General features: G+C 45.2%; 1 protein-coding gene across 1 annotated transcript in view; it reads left to right on the top strand.

The window, feature by feature from the left end:
- The window catches only part of PREX2 (phosphatidylinositol-3,4,5-trisphosphate dependent Rac exchange factor 2), a 327,787-nt gene that overhangs the window by 200,536 nt on the left and 106,940 nt on the right, over positions 1 to 20,311 (top strand). Inside the window, exons 25-29 of the mRNA XM_025210219.1 lie at positions 345 to 552; positions 4,733 to 4,912; positions 12,324 to 12,418; positions 18,282 to 18,364; positions 18,696 to 18,842. Coding sequence (XP_025066004.1) covers positions 345 to 552; positions 4,733 to 4,912; positions 12,324 to 12,418; positions 18,282 to 18,364; positions 18,696 to 18,842 — 713 coding nt within the window. The remainder of the gene's footprint in view (positions 1 to 344; positions 553 to 4,732; positions 4,913 to 12,323; positions 12,419 to 18,281; positions 18,365 to 18,695; positions 18,843 to 20,311) is intronic.

Here is a 20,311-nt window from a genome sequence, read left to right as displayed (position 1 = left end):
AAACATAACAAGACTTTTACAAGAGCTTACTGCATTTTTAAGTTTATCTAGAAGTTTATGAAAATATCAACATGCAATTTTCTGCTAGTTCTTTATAGCTGTTGCATAACATGTCATTTTGTATGGCGGAGAGCTGCCATGAACTTTTTCGTAGTCAAGAAGTGATTAACCAGTTTTCCCACTGCTTTAGCTTCTCAAGTTTGAATTTATAAGATAATAATATGACAAAAAATTCAGGATATATTTTCATTTGTATTAGTTTTGATTTATGTAGTAATTTTACAAGGATCAAAACTGGCATTCAAGGAAAGATGTTAACTTGACCTTATCCGGTTCATATGCAGGTAAACTGAATCCCATGGTTTACATTCAGCATACTATTACCACCATGGCAGCCCCATCAGGACACTCCCTAGGTCAACAAGATGGCCATGGTCTGAGATACCTATTAAAAGAAGAGGACTTAGAAACACAAGATGTCTATCAGAAATTGCTGTGCAAATTGCAGACTGCATTGAGAGAGGTGGAAACATGTGTCTGTCAGATAGACGAGTAAGTAAATCTTACCATCTGTATATGTGCCTATCTTTTCTATATTGATAATTCAAAACTGAGTACTGCAAAGACTAGAAGTAAAAAAAATAAACTCTAATTTTTGTGGAACTAGTGAATAAAGCTAGTCAGGATTTTTTAGACAAAGCCTATTTTTTCATGAGAAAAAGTCAGTTAATCAAAACTGACACTTTTTGTGGAAGCTTTTGTATCTATGGGAGTGCTTTTCAAGTCCAGAAAGGAATTTTGTGAGAGACTTGTACCATACTGGTTACAATACTCACCTGTGATATGGAGCTCCAGCGTTATCTCACTGCTCTGCTTGATTCAGACCAGGAACATAAACTTGATCTTCCACATCGTATTTCACTGTCCTAACCACCGGATTATTGGTAATTGTAGGATGATGCGTGCTGTTTATTCTCTCCCTCTGGAAATTTATAAAAAGTTTTCTAAGTCTCATTTGTGTTCTGATGGGGATAAAAAACAAATTTTGAAACCTCTAGGTTTTTACTGAAATATGAATTCGTGTTTCTCAGCCAGTGCTACAGTTGAGGGGCTTTAAAACTGAAACTCTGTGAACAGTTCAACAGTAGAAACTATTTTTCATTACAAAAAATTAAATTCACTTAGACTGGAAAAAAAAAAGAAATCATGATCTCCCAAGATGGTAAATACTTCTGTCCTGTCTAACTGACATCAGGACTGGTAGACTTTTCCAAGCACTGGCTCTATATCAGTGGTCAGAAAGAAAAATTATCCATCCTTGTGTTGGAAATGTAATGGATCTCAACTGCTTGTCTATGGATTTTTTTTAAACATATATCCAATATACTGTGATAGGTTTGAAGTGGTTAAATGTAGCCTGGAGTGTTCAAAATTAATGTAAGAGGCAAACAATCTCCCATTTGTATGTTTTCATTTAAAGTAATTTTGCTAATTAGTCATTCTACAGATTAACTCATTGGAAATATAATCGTTTCATTGAGTGCTGACTGAACCAAAAAAACCCCAGTACTACAAAGTCCTAAAATTGGCACTGTTCTTTAACATGATAAGATGATCAATATGTTAAATTCAGAGACTCAGTTTTTATTTCTAGAATATACAGTTAACAGGCTGGAATTGATTTTCCTCCTACTCCCTACAGTTTGTGATGTAAAACCTCAGGAACTTCTCAGTCTTTCTTTTATGCAAGCAGGACTGATTTCTGTAACAATATAAATATTCTATTAGTTGTACATTTGCAAATATAAACAAGGCACAAGGGAGTCTGGTTAGGTTTGTGTTTATTAAAGTCTCTTTAAATTGTATTAATAAGAAAACCTGTTTAAGGTGCACAGATTTATTTGGTAAGGCTTTTTTTTTTTTTTTAACTTTTCGCTGCTTACAAGAATCACTTATCCCTTATGGACTTTCAGTGGACTACTAGAGTTTGTTTTAGAGTTAAAGCAGTTCTATATAGGAAACAGAATTCTCAAGAGACCTACTTAAAAGCTACGAACAGGGAAGAACAGGGAAGATGGAGGACAGGAGTGTTGGGATGTGAGCTGTTAATATAGTAGACCATGTACTGCATTCAACATTGTTATGACTATTAATTAGTTCTCAAGAGGAGAGTGAGAATGGTGAGAAAGAAAGCACATAAAATAATTGAATCACTGTGCTTTAATGAAAATGTTTTTATTTCTGATTTTAAAATGATGCATTTAATAATAACCATAACACTTAAACATACTAATTCATGAACTTTACAAAGACAGCAAAAAGATCCTATATTTGCTGTCATGGCCTAAAAGCATGCATCAAAGTAAATAATATTTGCTGAATTACATATAATTAATAATCATCATATTTTTCCACGGTATTTGGTATTGTACAACAGTGTCTGTTAGGGTCATTCATGCACCTTTTGTGTAAAGGGCAAGATGTGATGGAGGAGACTACAGCTTTGTCTGATCCTTTCCTTGTTCATGTCCTTCTGACAAAGTATTTAGCAGAATTTCCAGTTTCATTGGAATCTGACAGGCCACACTATGAGCACGTTAGCTATGGCCTCAAACTCGCAGTCTACGGGCTGTCAACTGTGTGCCTTAGTGTCTGCACCAACCCAGTCCCCTAACTTTGTCTGATGAGAATGAAGTGTATGTCCAGCTAGATTTTAAATCTGAGGAAGCTTTACCCCAGAAACTTCTATGGATTTAGTAGGCGCTTGCAAAAAGCCAAATGAGAAGGAGCAGACTGTGAAGGTGTAACATAGCAGAGTTCCCCTCCAAAATTGGTACAGAAGTGTGCTATTCTAGCTTGCATAGTGCACAGCTTCAGAAAAGTCCATGTTGGAATATTATGTGGGAAAGAGGAACCTGAAGCTGACAGGGAATTATAGACAAAGGTGAAAACTCAAAACACCACATGCAATTATGAAGGGCTGCATACTGGGGGAGGAGTCACTGTTTCACAAGGGGCAATCACTTTTATCTTTTGAAACAAGAGAAGAAGTTCCATTTAAATTTCAAGAAAGAGGCAATTCTGGTTTTAGGTATGCAAGACTGGTTTCTTGTTCCTGACTTGAAAAAGTCATAGTTCCATATTTCAAGACGTGGTGCATAAGAAATATGTTCAGCTTTTTCCTGGTGCTATTTATACCAGGAAAAATTTTCATTTTTCCCTTTCAAATTCTGTACTATTCAGAGTATATACTAAGGTCTTGGTAGTGATAGTGGTTTACCTAAGAATAAATAATAGTAGTCTGTCCATATCTTGGTGATTGACTAAGTGATAAATCACTTAAATACATTTTAAATGCTATTCTTTGTTTTTTTCTTGCTCTTGGTCTTGCTTATGGGACAAAGAGACAGACTAAGACTTTGCTGTGTGCAAAGATGTTTGTACTTATGTAAGTTTCAGATCCCTATTGGTTCAGAATACCTGCTTTCTATGAAATATGTGGGATGATCCATTAGTTTGGTTAAGGTTGCAGTTCACCCCCTATTAAAAGACATGCTTTTTCACATCCTAAGGTAACTATATTTCCAAAGGGATTATTAAGAGTGACCCATCATGTGACCACTCCTCTGTTGGCTAAAAATGTTGGTCAAATTAGAGTTGGTTAGGAATTTTTGCCAAAATATTACTATTTTATTTGAGTTTTGATTAAACTTTCACTGGGAAAGATTTTGGAGGCCCAGGATGGAATCCCTAGTCAAAACCAGACCCACTTCTGAATAGCTATAAAGCTAGTGATATTTATCTGGAAGATCTAGGAGGACCTTTCTTTGCCTCATTCAGACCCATACTTGCTCTTTCAAATCCCAGGTCAGTGCTCCAACAAACAGATTATTCTGGGGGAGGTGGTCCTGTTTTTTCATCCAAAACTCTGAAAGATGTCTGTTTCATCTCATGCAGTTCTGGTTCAGGCTCTCCATTTGTACTAAAACAGGGGTGGCCAACCCATTGCATGTGTGCCAGAAGCAGCACAGGCAGCTGCTGAGTGGCATGTGAGCCCCAGGTGCTCAATAAAGAAAGGCAGTGGAATGGAGGCAGGAAGCAGAGTGCTTTGTGGCGCAGAGCTGGGGGAGAAGTGTCATGCCTCACTGCCAATAGCCAGGTTAAACTTTCTCTGGCCTTGCCATCACCATCACATTTACTGCTTTGGATCCTCACTAGCCATAGAAAACTGGCGGTTACAGGACTTGGAAAAAGTTAAGTTGGCTTTTGGTAGTGACACCTCTTTTTATAATACAGAGGAGTATTTTCTAAAATTATTTTGCTAGGTGTTTGCAGAAAATATAAAAAATCATTTTAAAAACTAGTCATCCTAATTAAGAATTTGGGCCCAAAAGTTCAAGAATATACTATGGAAACCTTTTACTTCTGAGAGAATCACTGCTTTATCACTGTATTTAGTGTTTTGAAATGCTAATGTGTTACATTGATTTGAAGCATGAATTTGGCTCATTAATTTTTTTTGTTATGAAGTATGTTATTTTTTCACTTTAAGTTGCCATTCTTTTCAAGTGGATATGAAAATAAGTTTAACATGTTGAGCCTTCTTTTTATTTGTCACAAAATAATGGAAAGGACGAACAAAGACATTTAGCATAACATTGCTGGAGGAAGTTTAATGCTAATAGTTATTTGGTACACAGCTAATTCTTTAATGTTGTTTTTCACATTGCAGTCTCCTCTCTTCGATAACATATTCTCCCAAATCAGAACGTAAAACACCTGAGGCTTTAATACAAGCAGACAGTGACAATGACAAGGGAGAAAAGAATGGGAAAAAGGTCTGTTTTAATGTAGCTGGTGATGAGCAGGAAGATTCTGGCCATGACACCATCAGCAATAGGGATTCATACAGGTAATGGCACAAAAAGTATTTTTTGTTTCAGTCTTCAATATAACAGCAAGATGTAGCATAGCAGGTCAAAATGGAATATCAAACTATAATAGTTCTTATCTGTTACAAAGAGAAACTTTTTTATAACTTAGTCATCAAGGTGGACTACTTTTTTGTAAAACCTCCTGCGGTAACACTGTGAGATGGGCCTTTATTAGAACTCCAGATCTGAATATCCCTGAACTTCACAGGGAAATGTAACAAGAGCTGTGGATCATTCTGTGAGATGATGATTCAGAACACAAACAAATTCGGCTGTATCTCCACTTAGGGAAATTGGACCCAAACCATGAAGCTTTATTTCTGGGGTGTCAAACATATGACTAGTGGACTGGAGTGACCCATGGGCAGTCACAAAGCTGTGCGAAGCTTTGGATGCTGATTCGATTTGGAGGAGATTTGGCATGATTTGGTGGCCAAATCTCCAAATCTGAATCGAATCAAGGGACCAATAAAAAGGTCCAAATCAATTTGAAGCTCTCTGAATCTTCAGAAAAGATTCAGAGAGCTTCAATGAATCGGGAAGTCCCTGCCTGCTGCATCAGGGAGCTGGAGCCAGACTCGGAACTGGTAAGTAGGGGGCAGGGAAGGAGGGCTGGTGGAGGGGGGAGGGGACCATGGGGGGACCCCTGCCAGGCCCCATTCCCTGCTGGCTCCCCCAGCCCCTGCCCACCCCAGCTCCTGGTGCTTTAAAAAAAAGTCCCCACTCACTAGGTGCTGCTGGGTGGGGGGGGGCGATCCCCGCTGCCCCTCACTGCCCCATGCTGTGTGGGGGTCTCTGCACAAGCCCCTGACCCCCCCTTGCTCCTTCAGCCCCCCTACACCTGTCCTGCCTGCCCCAGCTCTGGCCCTTTAAGAAAACAAAAAAAATGAGAAAAGCCCCGGGACTCACCAGCTCCTGCAGCAGCCTCGGGGCTTTGGGGAGCTTGTGCAGAGCCCCCTACATGGTGCGGGGCAGTGGGGATTGCCCCGCACTGGGCAGGAACTGGTGAATCCAGGAGTTTGGGGGGGATTTTTTCTTAAAGGGCTGGAGCTGGGGCAGGCGGGGAAGTCATGTGGGGGAGGGGCTGGGACAGTGGATTTCATTTCTCAACAAGGAGAAATGCGAAGTGCTGCACCTAGGGAGGAAAAATGTCCAGCATACCTACTGCCTAGGAAATGACCTGCTGGGTGGCACGGAAGCGGAAAGGGATCTTGGAGTGCTAGTGGACTCCAAGATGAACATGAGTTGGCAGTGTGACGAAGCCATCAGAAAAGCTAATGGCACTTTATCGTGTATCAGCAGGTGCATGACGAATAGATCCAAAGAGGTGATACTTTCCCTCTATCGGGCGCTAGTCAGACAGCAGTTGGAGTACTGTGTGCAATTCTGGGCACCACACTTCAAGAGGGATGTGGATAACCTGACCTTGTGGCTGCCTATAAGTTCATCATGGGGGCACAGAAGGGAATTGGTGAGGCTTTACTCACCAAGGCGCCCCCAGGGGTTACAAGAAATAATGGCCACAAGCTAGCAGAGAGCAGATTTAGACTGGACATTAGGAAGAACTTCTTCACAGTTAGAGTGGCCAAAGTCTGGAATGGGCTCCCAAGAGAGGTGGTGCTCTCCCCTACCCTGGGAGTCTTCAAGAGGAGGTTAGATGAGCATCTAGCTGGGGTCATCTAGGCCCAGCGCTCTTTCCTGCCTATGCAGGGGGTCGGACTCGATGATCTATTGAGGTCCCTTCCGACCCTAACATCTATGAATCTATAAAAGTGGGGGAGGGCTGGGGGGGTTCGTGGAGTGCCTCCCACCTGGCAGCACCCAGTGAGTTGGGGCTTTTTCTTCAAAGTGCTGGGAGCTGGGGCTAGTGGGGCAGCCATTGCTGGGGGTGAGAGTGAGGGAGGGGCCTCAGCAGCAGCCAAATCTCTGAATCAGATTCAGCCAAATCAATTTGGGACTGTGATTTGAATCACCAAATCAAATCACTGTCCCCCAAATCAGCCAAATCTGAATCTGAAGCGAATACTAGCCGGTTTGCACAGGCGTAATGGGCAGCATGTGGAGCATGCTAAATGGCTCCACGCGCTGCATGGGGTGCCTGTTCCAGCTTGTGTCCCACAAGCAGTGGAGTAGCTGTTGTGAGAAGCACAGTCTTACAGTGGATGCGTGCTACTCCAGGGCTGTGCTATGCAAGGCAGCCACTATGGGACTTCATGGCTGTGCAGCAGAGCCTCCTGGCATGCAGTAGCCCTGTGATGGTGGCTGCAGGATCATGCTGCACAGCCCCGCATGGTGCTGGTGGTGGCAGTTCCAGCTCCAGGGCCATGGTAGCAGCAGCTCTAGCTCTGGATTTGGGGCTGTGCCACATGGACTTATGGTAGGGCTAGGGTGGTGGTGGCTTTGGCTCTGGTTTCAGAACAGCCTTGGAGTGGTTGGAGCAGAACTGTGCTGCACATACTGCCCACCACAGATGCAGAATACAGAGTCTGTCTGTGGGTCCCATCTGGCCTGAAGATTATCATTTGGCCCACAAGGCTGGATAAATTACCCCTGCCTTATTGCTATCCTATTTGTTAGTTGTGATAGCCTACCCTGAATTCTATAAGATATTTGAATCAAAATCTGAACTCCCATAGCATTGTAGTCTAAACATTGTTGGTCATCTCATTTCTAAGGCCCCTGGCAGATGTTTATTTCCATGAAGCAATAGGTAACATCACTTGATGGAAACTGTAACACCCTATGACCTGTTTCATGTTCAAAGGGAAAGCTATCCAGGGGGCAGGGGTGTGTGAAAGAATCTTGAGAATTTGCTCTGCTAGCACTTGCGAGAAAGGGGAGCTAGAGAGCTGCTGTTGGGGGCTGTCATCCCTCTCTTTAGGTGTGCTGGGAATGAGAAGTCAGCTGGGCTCTCTCTGGGTAAAGGAGCTGCTCCCCCCAACTCTTGTGCAGCAATGGGAAGCCCGTGCAAAGGGCGGGGGTCGGGGAGGGAAGAAACAGCGGGTTTCAAACTCTTCAGGGAACTAATAGGGTGCTTTTGTGTATATGCTAGCCCTGTCCACAGGTTTCTGAACAAATTTCCTCCCCTATGTTTTCCTGTCTCAGAAAAGTAAAGCATGTTATCCGGTTGTTTACCCCTTGGCTTTTACAAAGAGGTGCTAATGGTTTCTTAAAGGGCATAGATGGAAGTGAGAATATACATCCTATCTGGCCACAGAAAATGTTCTAATCCATGACCAAACACAAGTGCACAGCTTCAAACAGCTTAAAAAATGTGTGGTTGGGTGATTATCTGAATCCTTATTGCATAAAAAGTCAGATAAAGATGTTTCAAAACATAGTGTCTTCTGTAACTTCTGTCTGCATTACCTCCCAGCTTTGAGCTGTTTTCAGAATGGGAGGGGAGAAAGGAAGAGGAGGGAGTTTGGCCTGGGATTTGTTCAGCCCCCGCTGGAGGGTGGGGTGGGTGTATTGGAGCCCCTCTGAGGTGGGGGGGGTCTCCAATTCACCCACCCCAACTTCCAGCACAGGCTGGGGAACCCCTAGAACAAGTTCCCTCTCCTCCCTTTTCCCCCTTACCATACTGAAACAGGGACAGGCTGGGAGAGAGGAGGGGCCAGCAGCTAGCAGCCATGAGCTAGATTTCCTTCCCCCCTGGAACCAATGGTGAACTTCTGTTTGGTTAGGGGGGGATTATTGTAACTCAGAATGCTTCCTGCAAAGTATTCTCAGTTACAGGCGGGAGCTGCACTTCTGTCTGCACGCAAAGAAGCAGCCTTTAAAGCTGATTGAAGAAAGGGATGAGGGGACAGTAAGGTATGCCATTCTCTGCTACTGCATTCAGGGGTCGCGGAGTTGAGCACGAGTCACAAAGGCTTAGTATAGAGAGTCAAAAAGCCTGAGGCAGAATTGATTCCATCTAGGCAGCTTCCTCTAAGCTGTGTAGGTTGAACTGATAACCAACCGAGCTGATGTTCAGTTTTCAATTGGGAAAGGCAGGGGCAAGCCTGCACTGACCCAGGCCAGTAGACAGGAGGCGCTTGAGAAAGTCTCCCAGCCTGCTGGCCATTGCCAGCCCAGGCAAGTGTCCCCAAGCCCCTGGTGTCTCCCCAATGGCATGCTAAGGAACAAAGAGGGAGAAAAATTTGAAGGGGGTGGTCTGAGTGCATGCATGTCCCTCCAGCAGATAAGTCTGTGGGGGAGGGGAAAGGGCCATGGAGGGTGCAGATAGAGGCCCCAGCAGTGAGGAAGGGAGCAGGGCACAGGCAGGAGCAGGGACTGGGGTGAATGGGGCCCCAGCTGGGCTGGGCCGGGTGGGACAAGCAGAGGCCCAGAGGGCACATGCCCCCTCATCTGTGTGTGGGGTAGAGGTAGCTGCCACTGGGCCCTGTGCTTTGAGCCCTGATGCCCTGAGAGCTACATGACGCCACGTGCATTCCACTTTTGGGTGGGCAGGAGGCATGGCGCAGCCTGGTGGGGGAACAGGAGTGGCATTGTGCCACTCCAGGGGCAGCTGCAACAGGGAGCAAAGTGCAGCATGCAGCAGCAGCCACCTCTGCCCCATGCACAGATTGGGGGGCACATGTCCCCCTTGGCTCCCCCACAGTGCATGCAGCAGTGGAAGCCCCCCTGTCCTCGTGCCCCTGGATGAGCTGCTTGTCTGTAATTGTCCTACGACCTGGTCCACAGTGAATGGGGCCTCAGTCGGGCTGGGTCATGGGACATTCCCCACAGTACAGGAGGAAGTGGGGCAGGGGTGAATGATTTGCCTCTGCCCCACTCCCTCCTGCACTGTGGGGGTCTTGATCTCGCCCCCCTCAAGCCCAGTCACAAAGAAAGTAGATTGAAACTTACCTGCCATGCTGGGCAACCACACACTGGGGCTGTAATCCTGGCTCCATGGGGTATCTGAATGTGTGCACCCCTCCTCCCCTGCTGCAGCAGCCTGTGGCCAGACTGCCCTGTGACTATATCTGCTGCCCTGCGTTTGGGGGGGCTGAGCCCCAGCAAATCCCCCTTCTGCTGCCTATGTTAAAGAGCCCCCTATCGAGGTGCTGGCCTACCTTGGGGGAGCCTCCTCCTTGAGGGGTTTCCCTCAGCCTGGGTTTCCAAACCTAGGCAGCCCTGGGGAGCTGAGAGGAATCCCTCCCCCCACAATTCCCTTTGTCAGCTGCTGATTGCTTCAGCTGCTGCCACAGGAGGGAGGGAGAAGTCATCCTCTGGGCTGGGTGCCTGCCCATGCAGCCCACCATGGGGGCACTGAGGAGCCCCAGCCTTGGGGGCTTCCCCCCAGCCCAGGGCAGCCCCAGGGATCTGAGGGGAATTCTTCCCCTCCCAAACATGAGCTGCTTGCCTTAACCCCTGCCAGTCTCAGGGATGGCCCTGGGCACCCTCAGGGAGCAGAGGGAACTTCTTCCACTCTCCTGAAACTAGTTTTGTCTCAGACTCATAGCAGCTTAGGCAAAATCAGCTGAGGAGGAACAGGAGAATTTCCCTCCACTCCCTGAGGCTCCCTGAGACTCAGCAGGAGCTAAAGCAAGCAGCTCTGGAGTTCAGGAGGGGAAGAATTCCCCTCAGCTCCCTGGGAATGCCCGGAGCTGGGAGACCCTGGACTGGAATGAGGGCAAGCCCTACAAGGTGGAAGCTTCTTAGTGCCCCCATGCTGGGCTGCAGAGGCAAGCAGCTGGCTGGAAGGACTTCTTCTCCCTTCCTCTTGTGGCACCTGCTGAAGCAAACAGCAGCTGGGAAGGGGAAGGGCTGCTGAGAGTCAAAAAGGCCCCAGCACAGGGGATTTCCTTCCTCCCATGTGTGAACCCAGGCTAGGGGGGTCTGGGGGTCTGTTTCCCTGTCCTCTCTCCCATCCCCCTGTCCTTATGGGGTGACAGATGCAGGCAGGAAGCAGGCTAAGGAGCAGAGGGGCGAAGGAGTCCCTGCACCGTTGGAGCAGACAGCAGAGCCCAGGGCTGCAAAGCATCCTGGGGGACTGTAAATTAACTTGAATTGGGAAGGGATCCGGGACAGAAGTTCCATAAACTGGTTAGACCTAAATCAGTTAAGTCTGATACAACATGCAACCAGGTTTATTTTAAATTGATTTTGGCTATTTTATAAGTGGTTTATGTGCACTGAACTTCTGTTCTGTTATAGGTTTAAGCCAGTTTCTGATCACTTTCACCAATTTATTTGTAACTTCTGTCTCTAGTCCTTGTCCCCTTGCAGGAGAGGGGGAAGAAGGGAGCAGTGTACTCTGGGATGCTGAAGGATCTGGCTAAACACTCTCACTCAATTCATGACATGCAACACATTCAAACTAAACCTTGATAGAAACCAGCTACAAAAATATTCTGTTTTTTTTTTCAAGCAACAATGGTGCAGCTGATTGGCCATTTTTATTGTACAAAAATTACTTAGCATGTATAGCATGTCTAAATTTTTTGTACAATTAACCAGTTAAAGTAGCATGTTGTTACTAATGTCTTTTAATTTGTTTAGTGGACAGAACCCTAATTATATCCTCACATTCCCTTTTAATTTTTTTTGCCCTTCTTAGGCCTTAATCTTACATTGGCTACAAGTTCAGAATGCATTTCTAATTCATAATGGATTACATGATTTGTGTGTCTATGTCTATAGGCTCTAGGTCTATTTTCATGCATTTCTCTAATATTGATGGGACTTTGTGGATAATTACTTCCACTTTTGATCAGTTTTACATTTTAAACTGACACTTTTGCTGATTTGAAGTTGAGATTGAGTTAATTCTTCTTGAAGCTTATGGGCTCAAATGCATTTTGAGATGCATTTGCAATAGCTGTATTTTCAAAAACTCTTTTAGTGTAATTTCCAGTGAGGTCACCATGACCTCATTCAGATGTGAAGGTCCACCCATACTTATCTTGTTCCACTGCATCTATCTTAGAGAGATGGGATTATAAATAATGGCTTGGTTGAAATTGAGAATTGTCTTTTTTAACTATTTTGTTTCATTCTTTTCTACCTTCATTATAATTTTTTGTTAGCAGATCTCAAGTAACTGTGCTTCATTATTTATAATAATTAGAGGCTAGGAGTACAGAACTGAAATGTGGAGAAATTAACCCATTTGAGGCCACATCTCCAAAGCAGTGACTCATATGCTTGAAGAGTTGGTAGGGAAGGCTGCATGTGGAACTACATATTTTCAAGTGCTTATTCACACACAGATGAAGTGTGGACTGTTGAAGTATCTGTTCTAGTTATCATCTAGAATAATGTGAAGGATAAAATATTGTGAAAGACTTTCTTAGTTTGAGAAGAAAATAAAAAGGGTGAAAGGTAATACAAATGTAATGCTTCGATAGAGTACATGTATCAGGACATACTATTTTATTTTCTGTTTTGTTTTTCAAGTGATTGTAATAGCAACAGAAACTCCATTGCCTCATTCACCAGCATTTGCAGTAGCCAATGCAGTTCTTACTTTCACAGTGATGAAATGGATTCAGGTAAGCTTTTTTTTTTTTTTTAAACAGAGTCTTCCATTAGTTCTGGTGGAAGTTTTTAGGGATTCATGTTTGTTTTTTTTGGTTTTTTGTGTTTTTTTTTTACATATGCCTATTTTTGTAAATTCTCTTTTTTATTGTAGGTGTTAAGAATGTATGATTTTGCTTTGTTTAGCATGTGCTGCCTTTTTGTATAACAAAGCCAACCTTCCAATCCCACTGCAAATAGATTGAATTAGTTAAAGCTGTCAGAGACCAACTAATTTTAACCACCTCCCCACTGTGGCCTTGGCAAGTGCATTATGGTGCTCGAAATAGAAGGAATTTTAGGTAAATAGGGAACACAATCTCAGATAGCAGGCAAGGTTCAGAATACAAAATGCCACTAGGTACAAATGTTCAAGAGGGAGACCACAAAAAGGCACATTAATCATAATGTTCTTCTTCATGTCAAGTTTGAGCAAATTCAATTTAAATAATCCCAGAATCTAATGGAAATGGGATGCAATTTAAAAGCACAAAGTACAAGGTTATGTACTTAGGGACTAATAGGAAGAATTTCTTGTACAAGCTGAAATGTTGAATGAGGATGAGAAATGTTGAATGAGGATGTATGTGTCAGTCAGGGGTTGAGATTAATAAAGGAAATTGGGCATCAAAAGGTGGTAGATGTATCCAGTTATACAAGTTGAAGAGGCTGGTGCACAGTAACCCCTGCCCCTCCTAAATGAGGTCTCCAAGATACTACAGGCAGCTTACATTTTCATCAAGGAACCTATTTTCATAGATTTCATAGACATTAGGGCTGGAAGGGACCTTGGAAGATCACCGAGTCCAGCCCCCTGCCCGAAGGGCAGGAAGTCAGCTGGGGTCATAGGATCCCAGGAAGATTAGCATCCAATTTTCTCTTGAAGGTGTTTAATGTAGGTGCTTGAACCACCTCTGATGGCAGGCTGTTCCAGACCTTGGGGGCTCGGACAGTAAAGAAATCCTTTTTTATGTCCAGCCTGAATCAGTCTTGCAGTAGTTTGTAACCGTTCAACCTTGTCATCCCTTGGGGTGCTCTGGTGAACAAACATTCCCCCAGATACTGGTGGTCAGGTACCTAAGGCTATTCAGTACCTAAGGCTGTTCGAGAAATTAGTGCATGAGTCCTTAGAAGGGGCCAGTCTCTGGTAGGTATTTTTAGGCCACACGTATCATATGCAAACAGAGGTCAGTGTCCAAGTTCTTTATTGCTGAAAAACATTAGTGCAGTGGCTACTTTTACATAATAGTCTAGTAGTTAGAGCAGTTTCCCTCCACAGGCCATCTATACTTGCAAATGTTGAACCCCACATTTCCTCTATCCTAGGAAACTTTTCTACTGCCAGGCTTGAGGCTCAGCTGGACTGAAGGCATTTTCTGCCCCCCTATTGAAGCTGGTCACTGCACATAAAGGGTTGCAAGGTTCCTGGAACCACAGGAAGAGCAAGCAAGAGGCAACATAACACTTCCCTGGGGAGGGAGGAAGGAAGGAAGGAGAGCCTTTAGCTCTGGTCCCTGCTTCCAAGTTCTGCTTAGCTTTTTGATTTAGTGTCACAGAATCATAGGATTGGAGGGGACCTAGACATCAGGAAGCACTACTTTACAGTCAGGGTGGCTAGGATCTGGAACCAACTTCCAAGGGAAGTGGTGCTCACTCTTACCCTGGGGGTCTTCAAAAGGAGACTAGATAGTCACCTTGCTGGGGTCGTTTGACCCCAGCATCCTTTCCTGTCCATGGCAGGGGGTCGGACTTGATGATCTGCTCAGGTCCCTTCCGACCCTACCAGCTATGAAACTATGAAACTCATGTGCCATCTAGTCCAGCCCCCATTGGGTTCATTGGAAAAATGCATGAACAGCAAGCCAAATTCAACAGGAGTGGGGATTGCTCCCAACCAGGCTAACCTCTAATTTAGAAGGTGGGAGGTGTTATAGTGAGAGAGGCCTAGGAGCCAGGTCTTCCCCCTTCTAGGTAAGTGTAAGAATCACTGAGGCCATGGACAGGCATTCTATTTGTAGCAAGAAATGCACCCTTTTAGTACTGCGGAAAGTGAGAATATAGTTGTGCAAGTGGTTTGTTGTGAAAAAAAACATGGTGATGAAATGTTAGCTCTTTCCCACAGCAACTTGTTGGCAACATGATGGTTTTTGGTGCCACATGAAATGCCAATACACTTAGTCATACAATTAGTCATAGTGCCACAGGGTGTGCCTTGGTCCTCCAGCATCGCAGGAGAGTTTGCTGTTTGCCTTTCACCCCCTACCACATCTCCAAAGAGTCTGTCTTTCAAGCCAAACTCTTCTGCCTCTGGAGAAGCAGAGTTGGGCTTATAGGTTGCCAGGCAGATTTTTTGTTTTGTCCTCTCCTACCTACACCAGAAACATGGCAGGAATCCACCTTCTAAGCCCTTCTGCATTGCAAAAAAAAATATGTTCCTGTTGTGTCAGCATCTTTGGTATTATATACAAGCCACAGGAGAATCCTGGAGATTCTTAGTGCTTTAGATGGATGCCTTTCTATACCCCAAGTCAGTAGGGGCCAGCCATTTTGACAGGCATGCCACAAATTAGCTCTGCACCCTCTCCAAGTGATTAATGTTTCTGTGAGTTTATATGCAAGTATAATAATACAGAAGTTCTGTGCTTCAGAAGGAGTGATGTGAGAGCCTCGCATGAAAGATGTACAAATGGAAATTTTTTTTATTATTAATTTTCACTTGCTGAATTGAAAAATACTATAGGAAAGAAAAGAATGTGAGTGTGAAGTAGTAAATACAGAAAAGAATAAGGGCTAAATCCTTTAAAAAACTTAATCACTATTTAGGAATATTAATCCAAAATTGTGATACCAAAAATGCCTGCTCAGCTTCTGCCTAATCCTGGAGGTGATTAATTTATGAGGCACTTCCTTGTTTAATCTGAAAATTCCTCAAGTGCACGTATAAAGCTGCCCTAGCCAAAGCAGCTGGGCACCAAGCACTTGGTTAAACCCATTTGGTATCATAAATGAAGCAGAAGTTCTCTGAGGGGGATATGTATAATTGTCCAGAAGCTGGAACCACGTGCCCAGTTCCCTCCACAACCTGGATGGGATTCAAGCCTACACTCTTCCTGCTAGGAGAGTCGTAATCTCCATCCTGTAGACTAGTCTCAGTGGGAACACTTCACCCTTCCTTTGGAATCTGTGCTATTGTGCAGAAAACTGTTCATGATTAACTGGGGCAGGGATAGTGTGAGCAAGAGGAAGCATAGCTTTGTAAATTATTGGTTAGTCTATTTAGGCCAGGTATAGATGTTACACACAAACCGGTATAAGTGACTGAAAACTGACCTATACCTGTAAGTAAGCAGAAGTTCAAGGCACATAGACTGTTTAAAAATGGCGGAACCCAATATAAGATAGACCTGGATGGATGTATTATCAGACTTAATAGGTTTAGGTTAGACCAGTCGATTGAACTCCAGATCCCCTGCTGACTTAAGTTAGGTCACAGTCTGCCAGTATCTCAGGTACCTTTGTGACTGCCCACTCCCCACTTCGCATAGAGGTGCACTGGAACTTGGTTCTTGCTTGGCTGCTCTGAGCTGTCAGCCTCAGGCGGTACGAGGGAGCATCTGTAGTTCTGTATTTTTCTGTATTTCTTTCTATTTTTATACAAGTTCCCCAGGTGAGGGGCCATGATGCTCTGCAGTTGGAAGGACTGGGTCCCTTGGAGCTCTGGCAGGCAGCGGCAACAGGGCAGGGCAGAGCAGGGCAGGGTAGCCAGAGTGAACAAGTGATGGCTGCAGGCTGCTGTGCCATTGTGTGTGGGGCTGTGGCATGGAGGGGTGGAGAGTGGAGCTGGAGCTGCCATTTCCCTGAGCTACTGCTACTGATTCTGGCACTGGCGCTTGGCAGGATATGGCATGGGGTTTGGTGGGGTGGAGGGGCATGTGTGTTAGTCAGCCAGAAGCAGCCAGACAAACTTTCCCCATGCCTGGTTCTGCAGTGGCAACAGCAACTGGCTGAGGATGGGGGCAGGGTGGGGGGCACTCCTTCCCTGGGTGCCTAAGGCAGAAAGGCCATTGTCCCTTTAAGAAGCTGAGTATCAGAGCACTGTGTGTGTGTGTGTGTGTGCGTGTGTGTGCGTGCGTGCATATGTGTAAGTAAGTGTGTGTGTGTGCACGCACGTGTAAGTAACACTGAGGAGTGAGAGAAGTGGCTGTGGCTGTGGCTGTGTGTGGGGGTACACATGCTTGTGCGTGTGTGTTAGTGCTGCTGGCACAGGTATTGTTCCCTGATGTCACTCAGCCAGCTCCCCTGCTGCTCTGAAGCTTGCCTTTGTTATTCAGAGCTCTCCACCTGATGTGGCAGCTGCAAGCAAAATGCTGATCCAGGATCCCCACCACTCCCGGGCTGGGATGTGGGGATGGACACACATATGCACATGCATGCATATACACACACACACACACCTCCCCCCCTCATCCTCAGCTGTTTAAGTCTTTGCCTCTAGCAGCTCTGGGCTCATGCCTATGCCAGGCCTTGCTCCTGCAAATTCCCCTGGTGCAGAGAGGAGTGGGGTGCCAGCTCCCTCCTTCCTGGGTCCCAGGATTACAGGGTTCATCACCTGCATGTGCAGGGGCACCCCCGCACTGGCTGGCTTGTCTGCTGCACATGTGTTCACATGGTGGGGGGCTGGCCAAAAGCAAGCCTTCTGGGGGCTCTGCTTCAGAGGCTGGGGAAGTGTGAGGTAGGAGGGAGAGAGATCTGGAGGAAGCCTTTGGGCAGGGGTGCAGGAAGTTCATTGAGGGGAAATGGGAGAAACCTCCAAGGGTCTGACCCGCAGCCCAGCCAAGGCTTCTGTTGACTCACAGGAGCTTTGGATCAGGCCTGGAAAACTTCAGGGGAAAGGTGAGTTGAAAGGCAGAGTGATGAGCACACTTGGCCACAAGGACTGGGTCTGCCTGATGCGGTTGAGTCTGAAGGATGTGGGTGGTGATGCGAGGGGAGGGGAAGGGGAAGGAGAGCTGAGGGAAACCTCCCCCCACAACAGGATAGCCACAGCCGCTCTCAGCCCTCTGGCTCCATTTGGAAACAAATAAGCAAACTCTGCTCCAAAGGGGTTGAAAAAAAGTCAGGAGTAAGTATAAATAGAGCCATTAAGAGGGTGTCCTCCTGCGCTCCCACCTGGGACAAAGCCCAGGGACCCCATGCTGCCCCAAACAGGGGCAGGTATGCCTCGCTTTGCTGGCTGCTTGCAGCTGACAGCAGCCTGACAGGTGACAGGCCACTGGGGAGAGGCATTTGCCAGGCAGCCAGGCAGGGGTGGCCGCTGTTCGGCTGTATTCGGCTGCCCTCAGCAGTCTCTGGCACACTGAGAAGCATGCAGGAGTACCCCCAAGCTAGACAGTGGAGGCAGCCTTTGTGCCCCTGCCCCATGAAAGAGTGAATTTGTGTTCTTTTGACTCCTGAATTAGCATAGTTCTGACAGAGAAACCCATGTGAGTTAGTTCAAATCTGCTGCAGGCTTTTTTTGATGTCTGTACCTAGTCTTAGTTTGGAATAGGCAGTTTTGTATTCTGGTGACTGTTGTTCTATTTTAATCATTGACTCTTTAATATAAAATACAGGGAAATATAGGTGCCTAATAGGATTCCAGACTGGGGTCTAGGAACCTCCAAATTAGGTGCTGAAGCACTTAACTTTCAGATTCCTAGTCCAAAAGCTGGATCTAGCCCTGGCAACCTACTAAGCATCAACTTATGTGTGCAGTTAAGTGGCTGAGACCCATGGTGTGCTTAAAATCTGTACTGAAACATGAAGCTGACTTTGATTGTAGAACTGTTTTACACACAGGTGATGAACTTCCCTTAAGTGTTCGCATTTCTCATGATAAACAGGACAAACTCCATAGTTGTTTGGAGCATCTTTTCGGTCAGGTAGGAGGGGGCCTTTTTCTTAGTCTTTTTAATAATATTGATGAATACTCAAGCTATTTAAGTAAAATTAGTTGTAGCAAATGAATATTTTCTTCCTGCTTCAGCTTTCCATTACTTAATTGGTTGTCATATATAATTTCTGTTATATGCCTATTGACCCATAATTACCAAAAAGAATAATTTCTAAGATTTATTCTAACAGTCTCAAGTCTTGAGTTCTTAGAGACTCAGTTAAAAGTTAAGTGCATCTCTTTTCCCCTTGTCCATCTTTTGTTAGAGCATACATTGCTATAAAGAGGGTATTCCACTTACAGAAATTTGATCCCAACAGGTAGACTCAATTGTCAATCTTCTGAAAGGACCTGCTGTAGCGAGGGCCTTTGAACAGACAAAGTATTTCACACCCGGACGAGGCCTACAAGGTAAAAATTTAAATCTAACACTAGAATTCACAAATGGCACAAAGGAATGCAAGATGGTTTTGTATGAGCATTTGGACACTAAAGAATAGCATCATTTTATTAGTTCCTGACACATTTTGAAAAAATTGCTTTTCAAAATCTTTTTTGGTTTTAGTTGGAAAATGATTACATTTTCACTTTCCTTTCATAAATATTACTAAATTTTAGTAAATATTATTACTAAATACTCATAAGCATTAACTATTAAATGTTAAATATTCATAAATGTTATTAATAAATATTAGTGAACATTCATAAAAATTATTCTTTCATAAATGGTTTTTTTGGGAGTCAATCTTAAATCATAGCCTCTTAACTGAACATAAGACAGCTGGGGCTTTGATACAAGGAGTAGGTTTAATATATTACATGTTTTTTAATCTGGTCTGTGTAATTTCTGTTTTGGGAACTAGAACAATTTTTTATTTAATTAGTTATTTTATGCCTAGTGTTTGGCATGTTTGTGGATAATTTCTGTTTGTAAAATTGTTTGAAAAAGAAGAGACAGCAGTAAAGTATTGCTTTCTATTTTAACCATTCATCACTTTAAACAATCCTGAATGCAGTTTTAAGACCTCAATCCTTCCAACAATGAAGTAAATGCTTAACTTTAAGCACATAAGCATTAGGCCTGTGTGAATAGCGAAGTATTCAATTCAGATTTGGCTGATTCTGAGGACAGTGATTTGATTCATAGATTCAGATCACTGTCCCGAACTGATTTGGCCAAATTGGCTTTGGAGGATTTGGCGCTGATTTGGAGAGATTTGGTGATTTGGATCAGCCGAGGAGAGGCAGGCATGGCTGAGCAGCTCCAGGTTCTCCTGCGACTCCTCCAGCTGTGCCTGCCTCTCCCCAGAAAGAGGGAGCCATGGGAGAAGCCCCCATGGCTGCCCAGCCTCCTGGCACTTAAAAAAAAATAGCCCTGGACGTACTGGCTGCAGCAGCAGGGCAATTGAGGCATCAGGGCACATGTGGCAGAGTCCCCCTGCACAGCACAGGGCAGTGGGGGGCAGCAGGGATCACCTCTGCTGCCTTGCACCCATGCAACAGCTGCCCATGGCTCAGCTGGGCGGTGCACGCTGCCTGGGAGCTGGGGGCCACTGGGGCTGAGCGGTGCCAGGCTCCGGCTGACATGTGGAGCTGGCCCAGCTCCTAGACAGTGCACAGTGCCCTGCTAAGCCATGCTGCACCCATGCCATCAGGCAGCTGCCAAGTGGCAGGGGGCAATCCCCACTGCCTCACACTGTGCAGGGGAACTCTGCCATGAGCCCTCAGAGGCCCCAGTCACCGCTGCCAGAGCGGGTGAGTATGGGGCTTTAAAAAAAAAAAAAGAAAAAAAGGGCCAGGAGGGGGATGGGGCTGGGCAGGGCAGCCATGGGGCTTTTCCTGCAGCTCCTCTGGTTATGCCCGCCTCTGCCCCAGCCAGTGCGGGGTTGGGGCATGATGCAGGCGCGGCTCGCTCCCAATGGCAGCAGGACACAGG

This window comes from Alligator sinensis, unplaced genomic scaffold, assembly GCF_000455745.1.
Source record: "Alligator sinensis unplaced genomic scaffold, ASM45574v1 scaffold1102_1, whole genome shotgun sequence".
NCBI lineage: Eukaryota > Metazoa > Chordata > Crocodylia > Alligatoridae > Alligator > Alligator sinensis.
The sequence above is the reverse complement of the archived record's forward strand: the minus strand, read 5'-3'. Positions and strand labels throughout refer to the sequence as shown.